This window comes from Rhagoletis zephyria, unplaced genomic scaffold (genome assembly GCF_001687245.7).
Source record: "Rhagoletis zephyria isolate East Lansing unplaced genomic scaffold, Rhagoletis_zephyria_1.1 Rzeph_scaffold_01851, whole genome shotgun sequence".
NCBI classification, from domain to species: domain Eukaryota; kingdom Metazoa; phylum Arthropoda; class Insecta; order Diptera; family Tephritidae; genus Rhagoletis; species Rhagoletis zephyria.
The window spans coordinates 84,698-103,624 of NW_016158935.1; the positions used below are offsets into that span (position 1 = coordinate 84,698).

Genomic DNA, 18,927 nt, shown 5'->3' on the forward strand with positions numbered 1-18,927 from the left:
TGTTGCGCTATAAAAGATCATTCTTTTGATCTTATTGTGCTAATGATTTTATTAATAAATGAAATGAAATGAAATAATGCAAGGTATCAGCTGAAGCTAATAAATATGAAAGCAAAGCATTCAAATTTAATTGTATGAAATAACATACAAAAACGCAACGCTGAAACTTAAAATCTACTTTTCGAGCAATTTTCGAGTTTAAGGGTATCACCTAATTACATTTTCAATGGCTTTCAAATGAATAATTTTCATTTAATAATTATTATTTATAATTCTTTTTATTTGTGTAAGCGCCAATCTATTGTTATAATTCATGTAATTCCTAACGGAATCATTGCGGCCCAGCTGACAAGGCACGGAATAAATACTACCAAACTTGTCTAGAACACCACTTTCACATGTAAGGTCTACATAAAGCCAATGAGTGGTCAACGCCAAAAACCACTTTTATCACTTGTCCGTTTACCGCCGTTTTGAAGGGGAAAAATTGGTCTTTTTTGTGACCTAGTCCAAGGTGCCCAAAACGATTCTTACCCCACATGAAAAGATCACCGTCAGAGTTGATTGCTCCCATATGAAATACTCCACAACCAATTGAAATAACACGAGATTTTTCGCTGAAAGCATTGCGTCCGAACAAGAGTGGCTGTAAGTGCTGGGGTTTAGATGTCTGCTCAACATAGGGTCCGAATCCGAGGATTCCATACCCCCACGTATAAACCAAACCTTCTTCATTTAATGCCATGCAAAACGATCCTCCTGCTGCGATGTCTATCACCTTTCCAATGCGTTTTGTTAGCGTCAATAAACGTGGTTTATTAATTTGACACTCAGCGTTTTCGCTATTATCTAGTTGTCCGTATTCGGAATTTCCCCAACCAAAAATCTCTCCTTTGTCGTTTAAAGCCAAAACGCAATCGGAAGCGCAGCTTAACTTTACAATACGTTCACCAGCAATGTCACCTTTGGCTGGCTCGATTTCACAATTTGAGTCATAATTTCCTCTCCCTGTTTGCCCATCTGCGCTCCAGCCACAACTATATACACGCCCCATTCGTGTAAGAAACATTGTGTGATCTTGTCCACATTCTACAGAAACTATTTCATCATCTGCTCCGCAAATTTCTTTTTCAGGTATACGATATATTAGCGCGCTTTTGTGATAGTCTTCATTTTCAATAATCGGTCGTCCGCACTGACCATAGGAATTGTTACCCATAGAAAATACCGTTCCATTTTGTGTAACTACAATCAAATGTGCTCGACCAGCAGACATGCATCGCACTTGCAAATCTGCATTGGTTTCATGTTCCAGACGACGTAGGTTTATTGCTGTGGGATATATTAAAACATCTAAGTTGTTTGGTTCTCCACTACCACCTTTAAATTGAAATCCCAGCTGAGAGTCTGTATTTAAACCAGTTCCAAAAAGTGTTTGACCATCAGAGCGTTGCACAGCGAAAGCAGAAAAACCATAACCAGCTGCAATATCAGTTATATCTGTGTTAACGGAAAACTGCATTCTTGACGGATGATGTACCATTTCTGTGTACCGCTGCTTCGCTTTTTTAACATTACTTTGCAGTCCCAACGCTCCAGTCTCTTGAAATCCCCAAGCATACACTCGACGTTTGTTAGGATCAGACACTTTAGGGGTGTAAGCTAAAACATACATAATTCATAATCATATTTTAAGAAATACCATAACGTGAACCAACTTAAAATTTTTGATTTATCTTGCATTAAGGCAATCCGTTTTGCCTTAGCAGTATAACGACGAATCTGTGTAACATGTATTTTATAAAAATTTCGCCACATTTTCATTTGCGAACGTAATATGAATTATATTCAATATTTCATTAAAAAATATTCTTAACAGGACCTAAATTATTACTTGAAGATTCTCTGTATGGATGCAATGTTTGCGAACTCGATGTATCGAATAAAATCGATGTTTTGGACTTTCCAAATTCATCGATATATCGATGTATTTTTTACGAAGCATCGACTTTTGTTTGCAATGTACCCTGTGCATACTAAAATTATTCTGTAGGGCTATTCGCGATTCGGTGCATAAGAGCTGACAAATTTATGCAATTGCAGAAATATGCCATGGATTGTGAGCGACGTTTATTAAACTGTCATGGCAAAACTTTTTTAATCAGTTGATAGAAATGTCAACCAGAGTTGCAATGCATAGCATTTTTATGCTATGGATTTTCGGTATTGCAAATTTGTCAAACCATGACAAATGCAAATGCGTGTATTTTGTTTGTGTATTGCAAATAATTTGCAATACAAATTTGCAATGCAATGATGCTAGGCCATTTGCACCGGATCGCGAATAGCCCTTGTATGTTTCGTTGCACAACACCGATCTCAAAGTGCAACCCTGTCGGTGGTCTGATATTTGACGAAGGATGGAAGGAGAGAAGGAGATCAAAAATCGGCACATACAAATAAGATCCCGTTCACTGTTTTTCACATTATTCCAAATTTTCGCCGAGAAAGCAGTGGGTGCAAAGGCACCAATTTGAAACGTGATTTGTTAAGGCTCCTGCAAGCATAACTGAGCCAAAAGTGGTCAAAGTCGTCGTTTTTTTTTTGGTCTCATCGTCATTGGCCATCAAGTGCCCGTATTTTATCGTCATCGCCCATTTGAATGTGCATATTTTCGCCGTTATCGTCGTCGTCCTTTAAATGTGCATATTTTCGTCGTTATCGTCATCGTCCATCAACTGTGCTGAGATTTTCATCATCATCGTCCATCATATTTTATTCGTCCTCGTCCATCAACCGTATGCAGTTTCGCCGACTCTACCTTCACCGTCAATCAAAGGAGTCGCCATCGGCATCTTCATCGTCAGTGGCTTGTTTTGTCGTCATCAATGCTATTTTGNAAATAATAATAAATAACTCATATTCTGTTGTATTTCTAAACTAAAAATTGTCTTTGTCATCCACAAAAGTTTTCAAATTGCCTTTGTCTCCGTTGCCGTTTGCGTGTGTGTGCGTTGCCGTAAGGAAGTAAGAGGCCGTTAAGTCAGACAAGCCGTTAGTTGGAATTCTACTGCTTGTAGAAGACTGGAAGTTGCCGTATTGAAATACAGTTTATCAAGCCACATCGCAAACCGTTATTCGTAAATCAGCACGTACAGTTTTTCTTTCTCGAAGACTCTGCGACTTGTACAGGATTTTTAAGCGGACTTTGTGAGAAATAGCACACGTACATACACCTGCACGTACGTTTTTTTGCAAAGCGTTTTTTTAGTTGTGCTAACGTAACTTCGCGAATATTCTGCGACAAATCAAAAATGTTTACACGAAGCCAGGCAAATGGAACCCCAGTTGCAGCGGATGCTGATGCTAACAACTCCGATTCGGACGTAGATGCGACCGTTAATATTGGAGCCCAGGGTGTCGCGACACAAACGCGGAAGCGATGCGATAGCCACTTTAGTGGCAAGCATTGCATCACTCAAGGCTAGCGTGCAGGAGCTACGCAACGAAACCAGCCGTAGTCAAGTAGAGGTCCAACAGCTGCGGCAACGAATGGAAATGGATTCAGCCAATGTCACAGCACCAACTTCCGAGGTACAGCCGCCACGTCCACAGCTTCCTCAAGCGGTACAACAATTGCCCGTAGTACAGCCGCCAGTGTTGTGCCAACGAATGCATCGCAGTTTATATAGGGTTCAGCCGCCAAGCTATATCCTCTGCCAACCTTCGATGGTAGTCCGGAAGATTGGCCATTATTTTTTGCAAATTATGTGGACACTACGGCGGAGTTCGGATATAACAATAGGCAAAACCTCATGCGATTGCAGAAAGCGCTGCAAGGCAATGCCAAACGGGCGGTTGTGTCTATGCTAATATACCCTGACGACGTGCCTAAAGTTATGAAGGAGCTGGAGTTCAATTTTGGCCGCCACGATTTATTAATCCGTGCGCAACTACAAAAGGTGCAACAGTTTCCCGCAATCCATGACAATCGGCTAGACCAGGTTCTGGAATTTTCTAACCGGGTTCGTAACATCTCAGCCTTCTTCAAATCAGCAAGATGTGCGCACCACCTCATGAACCCAACACTTCTCGAACAATTAATCTCGAAGCTGCCGCCGTCGAAGCAATTCGAATGGAGCAAACCTGCCGCCAGTATCTCGCCGTTTCCTACTGTGGGGAACTTTGCTGATTGGCTGAGTGACTTGGCCAAAGTTGTGTCCATAATGCCTGGCGTCGCTGACATATCGCTGCGTTTTAGCCAACCACCGTTGCCATTGTCGCGACAAAGTACAAACGCCAATCGTCAGTCTGGGTCGAGCGGAGGTCCAGTTCGTCGAGTTCTTCACAGTAGTGAGGAGCAGCGCGTATGCCTGTGTTGCAAACAGTCTCACGTTATAACCAGTTGCCGAAAATTTGCGTCGCTAGACTGCGCAGCTAAATGGTCGCTTGTGAAACAACACCGCCTATGCTTCGGTTGCTTACAGATGGGGCATGGTCTGTTGCACGCGCATGCATCATCAGCTGTTGCACCAAGATTGCCGTACGTTGTCAGAGCCAACTTCCGATCGGGAACGCGTCCTAAACTGTAGGCAAGAAGACGAAGCCAGCTTGTTTAAAATATTGCCTGTTATGTTGTCCGGCCCGCATGGCAGTATAAAGGTATATGCCATGTTTGACGAGGGGTCTTCCGTGTCGTTACTGGAAGAGAGCGTCGCTACACAGTTGGGGTTAATAGGTCGGGAGAGTTCCTTAACTTTGCAGTGGTATGGCGATAGCCAAACAACCGAAAGTTCAAGAAATGTGTCTTGCGATATCAGAGGGGTGAGTGGTCGTCAAGATTATCAGCTAAAAAATTTGCATACAATCAAAGGACTGAATTTACCGAAGCAGTCATTCAACAAGTTTATGCACACTCACACTAAGGAGTTACCAATGCAGAACTACGTCGACGTCAAGCCTGTTTTACTACTCGGTTTAGACAACTGCCATTTAGGCGTACCCACAAGGACAGTCGCCGCCAGATTTAACCAACCAGTCGCCATTTATACAAAGTTGGGCTGGGTCGTCTATGGACCTCATTGTGAAACTGCCACAGCCATGCCGAGGGTGCTTCACGTTCGTAAGTCCGTCGCTTTGGGTCAGCTCAACAAACTAGTTGAAGAATATTTTTCGGTCGAGAATTTCGGCGTCAACTGTAAAATCGCATTAGAGTCAGACGAGAATCAGCGTGCCAGAAAGGTTCTAGCCGAAACAACAAGGGACCTTGGTCAGAGGTATGAAGTCGGATTGCTGTGGCGGGAAGATTCAGTCAACCTCCCACACAGTTATGCAATGGCAAAACAACGTTTATTAATCATCGAGTCACGCATGTTCAGGGATGCAGATTACGCCGAAACCTATAAGAGGGAAATTTCGAAATACCTCGACAAAGGTTACGCACGAGAATAAACGCCAGACGAAGCCGCACACGAAGGGCGAGGACATGGTACCTTCCGCACTTTGGCGTCGTTAATCCGCATAAGCCGCAAAAACTCCGTATCGTTTTTGACGCAGCTGCCGCCACAAATGCCTTATCATTAAATTCAGTCTTGCTGAAGGGTCCGGAGCAAGCGCAGTCACTCGTAGCTATAATTCACAGATTCCGCCAGGGAATTGTAGCAGTCGCCGGAGATATTCAAGAAATGTTCTCACAAGTGCGAATACGAGACGTCGATCAGGATGCGCAACGATTTCTGTGGCGAGATGGAAAGCTGAAAGAACCGATCCGTACCTACAATATGACAACAATGATTTTTGGAGCTATTTGTTCGCCGTGCTGTGCGGAGCACGTTAAAAATACCAACGCTGCCAAGTTCCAGTCTACTATGCCCAGGGGTGCTCGTGCAGTCATCGAGAGCACGTATGTCGACGATCTAGTCGTAAGCTTCAATAGCGCCGACGAAGCAGTTGCGGTCACCAACGAAGCCATCAAAATCAACGCCGCTGCGGGTTTCAAGCTCCGCAATTTTGTATCAAACAACAAGTTTGTCGAACGAACATTAAATGGTCAAGGATTCACTGCCGACAACGAGATTATTAGAATGGAACGTTGTTTATAACATCGGACACGCATATAGATAAGTTACAAAAAATGCAAAATAGGGCTATGAGACACATTCTTAACGCCCGATACGATACCAGCATCTCGTCAATGCTGAATGAGTTAAACTGGCTAAATGTGAAACAATTAATTTTCTTCCACTCAATGAAATTTATTTATAATATTAAGAATGGAGCCCTTCCAAAATATTTGAGTGACAACTTTAGGTATAGTAGTGACACTCACACCTATAAAACAAGAGTTAGGGATAATTTTAAACTCCCATTCTGCCAAACGGAAAACCTAAAGCAAGATTTGTACTATAAAGGTTTAAAAACATACAACGAACTGCCGGCAAATATAAGAAGCTGCAACAGCTTACAACAATTCAAAAGTCGATTATACCACCACTGCAAAATATATGTATAGAATGAAATGATAAAAAATTTTATTTTAAAGGATTGCTGCTTGATCCAGTAGAGAGGGTCGGCATGGAAACTAGTCCTTTCCATTCGCCCTACAGTACGGCTCAAGATCTAGATCCTTTCCAGTAGAGAGGGTCGGCATGGAAACTAGTCCTTTCCATTCGCCCTACAGTACGGCTCAAGATCTAGATCCTAAAGTCCACAGCAATGGTACAGGAAGTGCGGCTCTGGAACTCGTCCTTTCGGGCCGCCCACCTAAACAGTACCCAACATTCGGGCTGCTCGGGATCCCGTCCATTCCGACAGCCACGGTCACACTTATAATTTAATTTAATATAATTAATAAAATTACCTTGTTTAAATGTATATATATTTGTACAGGATAAATGTTAGGATAGTCCTCTCAAAAAAATGTGTAAGAACAAAATATGTAGTGAAATAAGAATATTGTTTTCATGTATGATTGTGATCCTGTGATGTAATGTATGCATATATCAATATAAAAACTAAAAACCCAAAATTGTACCAAACAAAATAGTAAGCAAATATTGTAAATTTTCAGACTTGTTATAGGCCTTTAAAGCTGTCAATAAATGAATAAATAAATAAATAAACGATGGAGAAGGTTCTGGGCATGTATTGGAACACTGCCAACGACGGGTTAGAATTTCATTTCAAATTTCACAAAATCGGCCGCGATGTGCTCGATGGTACGCGATCTCCAACCAAGCGAGAGTTGCTGGGCATAGCCATGTCTATCTACGATCCGTTTGGTCTCCTGGCAAACGTAACAGTAGGTTGGAAGTTGTTGTTGCAATCATTGTGGAAGCTGCGAGTGCAGTGGGACGAAAAGATACCGTATCAGTTGGAAGAGCAGTGGTCCATGTGGTGGAGAAGCATACAGTCCGCAAAGCGTCTTTCGGTGCCACGGTGCTATTCCGCGATGTTACCAGTCGCGGAGGACATACAGCTACACATTTTCGTGGATGCCAGTTCCTGCGGATATGCGGCCGTGGCGTATCTGCGCGTAAGACGGGCTAATAAAATCGACGATACTTTGGTATGCGCTAAGTCGAGGTGTGCGCCTCTGAAAGGCATGACGATTCCGCGTTTGGAGCTACAGGCTGCAGTCTTGGGTTGCCGCCTTAAAGAGCCGCTTGAACGCTGTCATGATTTCCGAGTAGACAACACTACGTTTTGGAGTGATTCCAAGACTGTCATACTCTGGATCCGTTCAACTAACCGAAATTTCAAGCAGTTTTTCGCCTATCGCGTAACCTAAATATTAGGCGTAACATCTGCAGACCAATGGCGATGGATTCCGACAACGCTGAACGTCGCTGACGAGGCGACACGAGCTCGTTCATCCTTTGAGTGCGAAACACAATCAAGGTGGTTCACGGGACCAGGGTTTCTCTACCAAGATACATCGCACTGGCCACAGGAGATATCAGAGCTGACATCCGACCATTGCGCTTCGGAAGAATGCGTGGGACGAGTCTTATTGCTGTCAAATTCTGGCGAGTATGCTATAAAATTTACTAATTACTCATCTTTTTTAAAAATCACTAGAGTTGTGGCCTGGATTTTCCGATTTTTCTACAATGCTATGCCTGGTACTCGTCAAAGTGGAGAGCTGAATGCCATAGAGCTTGCCAACTCCGAGAAAACCGTACTTCGAAAGGTTCAGAACGACTCTTTTGTCGAAGAGATCAACGCCATTAAGCGGAAAACGCCTCTTGCGAAATCGAGTGCGATATACCAGCTGACACCGTTCTTAGATAGCGATGGTCTGCTAAAGGTCAACGGCAGAATCGATTCCGCGTACTGCCTGCCTATTACAGCTCGACGCCCGGTTATTTTACCTCAAAACCATCATGTTACACGACTTATTATGAAGCAGTATCACTGTCAACTTCACCATCAAAATGATTGCCTAACCATCAATGAAATGAGACAAAGGTTTTGGGTACCGCGTGCGCGCGCACTGCTTAAGTCAACGAAAAGGGAGTGTCCGGTGTAAGAAGTGATAACGGGACCAACTTTGTGGGGGCCCAGAAAGAGCTGAAAAATGAACGTTTGTTTGACTTCAACCGCATAGATGGCGAAATGGCAAGACGCAAAATTCAGTGGGTATTCAATTGCCCTGCGAACCCACCAGCAGGCGGTTGCTGGGAGCGCCTCATACAGTGCGTCAAGCGACTATTACAACGCGTTTTGCAGCAAGAGGCACCACGATTAGAAACGTTCAGAAGCACCCTTATAGAAGCCGAAAATATAATAAATAGCCGGCCGTTAACCGAATTGGCCATATCGCCGCAGGATGATGAGCCATTAACACCAAACCACTTCTTGACGGGATGTCTCAATTCAACTCAAACGCCTAGTCTAGATGAAGAGTGTGTCTCCGGAAGCAGTGGCGCGTAGCTCAAAATTTAAATGACCGACTGTGGAAGAGGTGGACAGTCGAATACTTGCCGCAACTTCCTCGACGCTCTAATTGGCAAACTGAAGTCACACCACTGCAACCGGGACAATTGGTCATAGTGTGCGATTCCGCACGACCGAGAAGCCAGTGGGAGCGAGGTAGAATAACCGAGGTGTTCGTCGCTAAAGATGGCCAAGTTAGGAGCGCAGAAGTCAGTACCAGTTCCGGTAAGATACGTCGGCCAGCCAGCAAGCTAGCCGCTTTGAATTTTAGTGAGTCCCCCTAATGACTCACTGGTGGGTGGGATGTCGTTGCACAACACCGATCTCAAAGTGCAACCCTGTCGGTGGTCTGATATTTGACGATGGATGGAAGGAGAGAAGGAGATCAAAAACCGGCACATACAAATAAGATCCCGTTCACTGTTTTTCACATTATTCCAAATTTTCGTCGAGAAAGCAGCGGGTGCAAAGGCACCAATTTGAAATGTGATTTGTTAAGGCTCCTGCAAGCATAACTGAGCCAAAAGTGGTCAAAGTCTTGGTTTTTTTTTGTTGGTCTCATCGTCATTGGCCATCAAGTGCACGTATTTTATCGTCATCGTCCATTTGAATGTGCATATTTTCGTCGTTATCGTCGTCGTCCTTTAAATGTGCATATTTTCGTCGTTATCGTCATCGTCCATCAACTGTGCTGAGATTTTCATCATCATCGTCCATCATATTTTATTCGTCCTCGTCCATCAACCGTATGCAGTTTCGCCGACTCTACCTTCACCGTCAATCAAAGGAGTCGCCATCGGCATCTTCATCGTAAGTGGCTTGTTTTGTCGTCATCAATGCTATTTTGCCAACGCAAATTGGCCACAATTTGTAAAATCATACACGCAAGTTTTAATTGGAATAAATAACTCATATTCTGTTGTATTTCTAAACTAAAAATTGTCTTTGTCATCCACAGTATGCTTCCACACTCTTCGCTCTTGAAACTATTCTAAATGTGAATTTTTCACAGTTTATGCACTATTAGATTATACATTCTATTATTATTATTTCAGCAATACATTGCTACTTTATCAGTAGAAACGTTTATTGACATGATTTGATGTTGACACTCTAATACCATGTTCTGACCGACATCGAAAACATGTTTTCGTTGCTAAANGATAAAATACACCGCAGCAATGGATTATGAAACGCCGGATAAATAAGTAACTTTATAATAGGAAAATTGATTTCATTTTATTATGAATTCGTGTATTAACATGCGTGGAAAATATGAACGCACCACACAAGAGCAGCTGCTATTTTGTAAAGACCACCCCGAACTGCAAACGGGTAAAACTGTAAAAAAAAACTTTTGTCCCGGAGTCCCCTCAGANATATAATCCGCCATTTCGGATTTATTGTTAATTGGCTGGAAAAAGTAAAATAAGAATGAAAGTAAGAGGTTGCTAATGAAAAGAAAATGAGGGAAAAGCATTTTGGTTATGTTTTTGTGTGGCAAAACTGTAATCAGAGGTTGTAAGAAATGTCAACGAAAACACTAACAGCCGGTGTGAACAGCCCAACAAACCCAAAACACGTTTTCAAAGTGTTTTCGTTGTCGGTCAGAACATGGTATAAAACCATTTGGAAATTTGGACAGATTTTAAACAGCAATTTCCAAAATGTTTTCACATAGCTTAGCATCATAGTGAAATTATATAAAGTGTGCCAGCCAGTTTGATGTACGGAAAAACTTATGATAATAAATTGCCAAATTGCTAGCTGGCACACTTTACATCATTTAATTATGCTTATAAGCATTTAACAATTGTCGCCACTTCCGTATCTTCTGAAAATTCCGAAAAGCTGGGATTTGTATCTGGTGAAATCAATTAATGCATTTCACTGTGAGTTATTGTTTAAACACTTATCGAAGTCACGATTGTTTCATTTTCTTGTTGTATATTTTTAATTGAAAGACACTGTTGATATTTTCATTCGATGCATCGAAAATATCTGTTTTTATACGATACATCGATTAGCATCGATGCTATATTTCGATGCATCAAATCGAAAAAAACATCGATGTATTTTTTTGACTTGCAGTCCTAATTCTCTGCTTAACAGCCTTACAGTCCTATTCGCGTGTTGTCACAGTCGTCAATTGTCACAGTTCAATTGTCATTATCGTGGCATCAACTGTTGTCATAGGTATGCACAGTCAATAATGACAACCGAAAAGGTAGGTTTATTTGCCAATTGCGGCGAAAGTTTCTCTATAGTGAAACAGCTGTTATTTGTTTACATTTTAATTGTTCTTTTTGACCGCCACTGCAACAGACGGGATTTCTTTTAGATAAAATACACCGCAGCAATGGATTATGAAACGCCGGATAAATAAGTAACTTTATAATAGGAAAATTGATTTCATTTTATTATGAATTCGTGTATTAACATGCGTGGAAAATATGAACGCACCACACAAGAGCAGCTGCTATTTTGTAAAGACCACCCCGAACTGCAAACGGGTAAAACTGTAAAAAAAAACTTTTGTCAGAAGTCTTCTCTGTATAATTTCTTCTTGCTCCACAATAACAGCCGCGTACATAATAATTATTTCCTCAATGAATAATATTCTGCAATGGATACTATTATGATATGCATACGCAAATAATAACTTTTTAACGTACTTATTTAGGCATATAAAATGGTTTTACAGTTTTCGTTTAGTAAAATTTTGAAACTTCTTTCTGCAAAATTAATAAAATTGAAAATATGTTTCAGCGTTGTCGTACTCAGTAGGTCATCACAAAAATAAAAGCAATTGTCACCGTTGGAGTTTTCACATTGCCCTCTGCATACCTAAACTTGACAACTGATTATAAACATGACAGTAGTTATAGCGGCGAGTTTTGTCATTGAACGCGAATAGGGCTGTTATTCGCGTGTTGTCACAATTCAATTGTCATTATCGTGACATCCACTGTTGTCATAAGTATGCACAGTCAATCATGGCAAGCGAAAAGCTCGTTTCATTTGGCAATTGCGGGGAAAGTTTCTCTATAGTGTAACAGCTGTTGTTTGTTTTTTGACCGCCACTGCAACAGACGTGATTGCTTTTAAATAAAATCAACCCCAGCAATGGATTAGGAAACGCCCGAAAAGTGAGTAATTTTATAATAGGAAAATTTATTTCATATTGGAAAACATGAATGCACCACACAAGAGCAGCGCAGTTTTGTGAAGACCACCCCGAACTGCACACGTGTAAAAACCGTGCAAAAAACTCCATTAATAATATTCTGCAATGGATACTATTATGATATGCATCCGCAAATAATAACTTTTTAACACATCTATCTAGGCAAATAAAATGGTTTCACAGGTTTCATTTAGTAAAATTTTGCAAATTTTTTCTTCAAAACTAATAAATTTGAAAATATCAACACATGTTTTAGCGTTGTCACGTACTCAATAGGTCATCACAAGAATAAAAGCAATAGTCACTGTTGGAGCTTTCAAATTGCCCTCTGCATACCTAAACGTGACAATTGATTATAAACATGACAAAAGTTATAGCGGCGAACTTTGTAATTGCACGCGAATAGGGCTGTAAGGTGGTAGGGTGGGAAAACTTAATAGGGCTTTAGCACGAGGCGATTTTTCAGCCAAATTTTAGTTGAAAGCATAAATCGCCTCGTCTAAACGGCCTTTCAACTAATCGCTTTCAACAAAGTTGGTCGCGAGCCAACTTTGAGCTCGTTAAACTTTTTTTCCTTGCAACCCTGTATTTGTTTACATTCTGTATCAGTGTTGGGAAATGAAATTGTTCCTTCAGTACGAAATCTATACAAAAAATGTACTTTTCGGCTATAAGTTTTATACACCTTTTAATTCGCTCATATATTTTATTAGTACATTCCCTTCAAGACCAATGATTTTATGGTATTCATGAGAAAGTTTTATTGTTTATGTACATACGTTTACCTATTTTACACTTTTACAAAATGATTCCACGTGCACATGTACTGCATTTAACGCAAATGCACACATTTTCAGGTATACATCTTACCAAAAAGCATATTTAAGTTATTATTAATGGATAAAAGAGACATTTTCCTTTGGATTCAGTACTAAAATTTGACATTTTAATAGCATTTCATGTGCTTATCAAAACTTTACGACAAGATTTGACCATTTATCTTAATGTTATTCAATTTTAATTATTTTTGGTAAAAATACGGTTTATATTTTAAGAAAAGCCGTACAAATCCAAGGTTCAAACTTTGTGCAACATTAAACAAAACCAACACACTTCCGTAAAAATTTCGAGCTTTTTAATTCGATTTCCTAGATTTATTTTGAGTGTGCGGTTTTTAGCCCATTAAATTTTAATATAACTAAGTTTTTTAAGATTTCTTTGATGAAGGTGTTGCTAGTTTCTCCATATAAAAAAATCGTCGAACACACTTCGTATGGAAGAAAATGGCTGACATCGTCGACAAAAAAAATTGCCAAGTTCAACGGTAAGTCCCAGCTACTTTAAACTTGAACTTTATTATACTAAAATTGAATATTAATAAAGCTCGAAATTTTTACGAAAGTATGTTGGCTTTTGGATGTTTCGCAAAGATTTAATCTTGGGGTTATACAGTTTTTCTTAAATAATACATTATATTTTATAAACAGATAATTAAAATTAATGAATAATAAAATAAATAGTAAAATCTTGTCAATATGTGAGTGCCGTAAAGGTATTATATTTAAGAAAATCTCTTATAACTAACGAAGACTTTGTTTCTATATGAAGCTGACTTCGACATTTTGTTTTAATAAAACTTAGTATCGAAAAGTTTCTTTAAAAATTTGCCTAGGCTATATTATACTGGTTCGTTCAAGCCATTTTTCAAAACTTACAAAGGTAAATACGAACAGGCGAACAAAAGAGAATACAAAAAATTTCTTGCTGTGAATTTTCAGAGCTATATATTTTTAGTATTCATTACAAAATTGTACTAAAAAGTACTGCGTAGTAGGAAAGTATATTGTAAATGAAATTGTATCAAACAAGTACAATTGTACCAAAAATGCCAACACTGTTCTGTATACACACTTTTTTTCTTTTTTTACTTTTTTACTCTTATTTTATCTTTCAGCTTCGCTAAAAGCACTTCTACCAACGCTTGGCTTACAAATTTACGATCACATGTTATATGCATAATGTCAAAATCGTCGATAGTGTAGTGGTAAGATAAGGAACAAATGCAGTTGGGCTCCAAATCTAAAAAAAAAATAAGTGAAATCGATAGAGATGATTGAGCTGAGTATAACGGTATACTTCTTTTTTTGGGCAAACAACAACAACAAAAATTATCAAAGGTTAAAGTTCAAAATAAGCAATTTTTGAAATCAAGATTTCTTAAAAACGAATGGATGGATCCTGAAAATATTGATCTCATTTACAGGTCTATTCTGCACGTTACCGAAGATTTTGTAACCGGAAAATTTTATTACCAAAAATGTTACCAGTTCTTGTCACCGCGATTCTAGGAACGTTGGTAATGCAGTTAAAATATTCAGCAATTCAGCTATGAAGAATTGTGCAAATTCTGGCATTGCATATTTCACGGGGTATTACTTTGTTACCAGCTTATGAGATGGTAACAAAATTTACCGGTTACAAGAGTACACAGAATGCGAAAGGGTTTAAAAATTGACAGACACTTTAATAACCGGTTACAAACTTTTTATTACCAGCGCAGAATAGACCTGTTAATAGGAAATTTGATTCCCTTTAAGTTGGTACTTTATATATTTGTTGTATAGTTCTTACAGAAATTGAATTAATGTAAAATAATTATAAAAAAAAAACACCTTTTGCAGAGCACACCTTTCTGCGTAGGCGGCCTTCGGCCGCACTTAAGGATTATAACCCTCATAAAGTAGAATTCTCTTTCTGTGTTGCGAAAAAAAGGCACTGAACAACTTTTGCAGAGAACACTTTTCTGCATAGGCGGCCTTCGGCCGCACTTAAGGCCGGTCCACATAGAACTTTCGTGTTGGCTTTGGCGTTGGCGTTAGTTTGACAGAACGCACGTTAAAATTATGCTTACTACAATAAACGCTTGGCAGCGAATGCTTGGGCTACTAGATTAACATACTAACGACATTTAAGTTAATATTTCATATCAATAATTGCATTTAAAACGATATTTCTTTCCCGCACTTGATTAAAAAGGAAAAATATTTCACATAATTTTATTTATTTGCAACAGCTGACGAGCGACGCATGCTTTTTGCTTTGTGTTGGCGTGAGCGTTGCCGAATTTTGGCTATGTCGACGGCTGCATTTGAATTCATGTATTCATAGTCAGCTGTTGAAGCAACGCCAACGCCAACGCAACGCCAAAGTTCTATGTGGCCCGGGCCTTTAGGGATTATAACTCTCACAAAGTAGAATTCTCTTTCTGTGTTGCGAAGAAAAGGCACTGAATACCTTTTGCAGAGAACACGTTTCTGCGTAGGCGGCGTCGGCCGCACTTAGGGTTTGTAAGCTTTTTTTATAATTATTTCGCATTAATTCAATTTTTGTAAGAACTATACAACATATATATAAAGTACGTATACCAAATTAAAGGGAATCCAATTTCTTATTAAATTAAATCAAAATTTTCAAAATCCATTCTTCGTTCTTGATAAATCTTGATTTCAAAAATTGGTTATTTTGAACTTTAACCTTTGATAATTCTGNCGCATTAATTCAATTTTTGTAAGAACTATACAACATATATATAAAGTACGTATACCAAATTAAAGGGAATCCAATTTCTTATTAAATTAAATCAAAATTTTCAAAATCCATTCTTCGTTCTTGATAAATCTTGATTTCAAAAATTGGTTATTTTGAACTTTAACCTTTGATAATTCTGATTGTTGTTGTTTGCGTAAAAAAAGAAGTATACCGTTATACTCAGCTCAATCATCTTTACTGATTTCAATTTTTTTTTTTAATTTGAGATTTGGAACCCAACTGCATTTATGCCTAAGATAAAAATAAAAAGTGGGCGTGGTCCGCCCCTTTTTACTGATTTTAATGGTGTAAACCATTTTTGGTGGAAATTATTTTATTATTATTATTTTATTTTATTTTTTAAAGCTTATACAACAGAGCCTATCATAAAAACTAAGAAACGCAGCGCTAGCTACATAGGCTATCGGCTGACTGGTGAGGACTTGCTGATTAGATGTGTCGTAGGAGATCTGAGTCCTTTAGAAACTTGACGATCTTAGAGATGTTGTCTTTAGATGAATTAATGAGGAGCTGTAGGGGCTCACTTGACTCAAAATTTCGTCGTCTGTGCATCTCCAGTGCAGGGCAGAAAGTTAGTAGATGTAGATTGTCTTGTAGTAGATATGCGTTCATGATTATGGTGTGACCGATACTGAGCTTTATCACACCCTATGATGTAATTTGTCGGGATACATGACGGGTAGCACAGTTTCTTTCGGGAAGGGTTAATTCTGGCATAATGGTGTCTATAGTTCATCAAATCTGAAATTAACTGGGTTTGTCGCTGCTGAAAAACAAGTCGGTTAGCGTCGCTTTTACATATCAAGCTAGATGTGATAGTCAGAGGTCTCCTCATTACTTTCGCTGTTGTGTCAGCGGCTATATTACCGTTGATGCCAGCGTGTCCTGGAACCCACATTAGTCTAAGTTTCTGAGGGTGTGATATCATCATGTTTCTTATGTAATCGATAATGTATTTGCTGTTGTTCAGATTTTTGATGCCTTCAAAACAAGAGCGACTGTCCGAGCATATTATGAATTTGCCTTTGTATTTTATCGCATATTGCATAGCGTGAAGGATCGCAACAGCTTCCGCAGTGAATATCGACCAGAAGGGGAGGAGTATTCCATACGATATGTTTACACAATTTTCTTTAACTACAGACAGCAAAAGAAATGTGATCCCCCTTGGAGCCATCCGTAAATAAAAGTTGCCACCCGTTTGCTTTGGATTGACCTGCTGTATCCAAAAAACGAGCATTATATTCTGCAGTCGGGGTACTGGATTTTTTAAGCTGGCTTAGTTCATTAAGGAAAGATTTTCTCCTTAATAACCAAGGCGGGCGAACAGTTTGTCTTGGTAGCGACAATTTGGACGGCAATCTGTTTTCCTTTGCATAGGGTGAGCATTTATAGATAGCTGATGGAATTTTAGGGCGTATTGTGCGTGCCATTGCTAGTTGAAAGTCCTTGCGTAGGAAAGTGTTGGAGGAGAGCAAGAGCTTCGGATAGAGTTTTTTTATACTATCCTCCAGGTTATCGACGAGACAAGGTAGACCAGATTCCGCCAGGATGTTTTTGATAAAAGATGTTGGGAATGCGCGTATAGATCGACGCACTGCTGCTGGGGCCTTCAACATTTTCAGGTTGCTTTTCGCATGTGTTCCATATATTTCCAGACCATAGTTAATAACTGAAGCAATGAGGGCTCTCGTGACCTTAATCAGCAAGTCCGGTCCAATGAGCGAGCGTTTAGAGGATAGATATTTTACAATAATTAACTTAGTATAAAGCCTGCCTCTAACATATTTACAATGCTCTTTGTAAGAATACTTAGAATCCAACACTAAGGGCCGTCTACTCAATATATGGTTAACACTAATCTCCGTTTAAACATCATTATCGACGTGTTCGGCACCATGCATATAACATGGAGTCGGTAAGGTCGATAACGATGTTTTACCGGAGATTAGTTTTAACCAGACATTGAGTAACCGGCCTTAAGCCTAGAAACTTAAGTGTGTCTGTACTAATTTTGAATTGCACGACCCACTCCGTTGCTTATGCCAGGATTTTAACTCTCATTGCAGCACGTTTGATATATCAGATCCGCTTTTCAGCATTAATAAATCGATACTGTCCTCTCTCAATAAATGAATCATTAAAATAAAGACATAAAATCGGCTGATGAATTTAGTTCTGTAGTTTTACAGTTTTAGATCTCGATACTTAACAAACTCCTGCCTATCGTGACTCGGCGCAAAAATTGAAAATACTGGTTGCGTACGTCATGCGGACTGCGCCCCTCGTGCGGATGGGCGGGAATGGAGGGATTATTATTACAGGTGATATTTACATTGTTGTGAGTTAATAAAGAAAGAGTGCAGTTTACAAAGTCCGAGAGGATTGTGCTACGCTCGTCAAAAGCAATGTTGAAGAGGATGACTGACAGGAGGGAGCCTTGCGGCGTGCCATTGTCAGTGGATAGAATTGGAGAGCGGACGCTGGAGATTAGAACACTGATTTTGCGGTTTGACAAGAAGGATCTGATGAAGTTGAATATTCTTTGCCCGACATTCAATTTTTTGAGCTGTCTTAGCACCACTTGTATTCCTATGCGATCGAACGCTTTTAAAAAAATCAAGCGATAGGAGAGTGATATGGTTCTTGTGGGACAAAGCATCGGAGATTACATGATCAAGATGTAGGAGGGCATCGAGCGTGCTTTGACCTTTTTTAAAGGCAACTTGGTTGTGGTGCATGAATTGGTTGGAATGTATAAACCAAGACAGTCTGGTAGCCATATATGCAATACTTCTATATTGCTAGTACAATATGATCACAATGTGTTTTCAATTCGAAATCAAAGAAAGACAGCCTATGAAAATTTTTGTGATTGTAAAAGTATACGTGTATATTTGTAAACTACTACATAGAATGAAGTGCCATATCATAACAGGGGCGGTTCAGAGAATTAAACAAACAAATAAAAATTTGACGGTCTCATGTTTCCTTCAAACCGCAGTTAACTCAAACGAATTTTGTTCAAAATTAAATTTTGATGCACAAACGCTCTTAGACTGTCTTTGCACCTGTGCGGAGTTGACTTGACAACTTGAAGAACACATGGACCGGCCATAATTCGAAATTTTTTNGCCATATATGCAATACTTCTATATTGCTAGTACAATATGATCACAATGTGTTTTCAATTC

General features: G+C 39.5%; 2 protein-coding genes across 2 annotated transcripts; one reads left to right on the forward strand and one right to left on the reverse strand.

Annotated features, from left to right (window-relative positions):
* Positions 1 to 259: 259 nt before the first annotated feature.
* Positions 260 to 1,943, reverse strand: LOC108365357 (Williams-Beuren syndrome chromosomal region 16 protein). Its single transcript, XM_017619361.1, has 2 exons — positions 1,719 to 1,943; positions 260 to 1,662 (listed from the first exon to the last, which is right to left on the reverse strand). The coding sequence occupies exons 1-2, from the start codon at positions 1,822 to 1,824 to the stop codon at positions 395 to 397; spliced, it is 1,374 nt and encodes a 457-aa protein (XP_017474850.1). The 5' UTR covers positions 1,825 to 1,943; the 3' UTR covers positions 260 to 394.
* A 5,180-nt stretch (positions 1,944 to 7,123) lies between these two features.
* On the forward strand, positions 7,124 to 7,789 carry LOC108365359 (uncharacterized). Its single transcript, XM_017619362.1, has one exon. The coding sequence runs from the start codon at positions 7,124 to 7,126 to the stop codon at positions 7,787 to 7,789; it is 666 nt and encodes a 221-aa protein (XP_017474851.1).
* Positions 7,790 to 18,927: the final 11,138 nt, after the last annotated feature.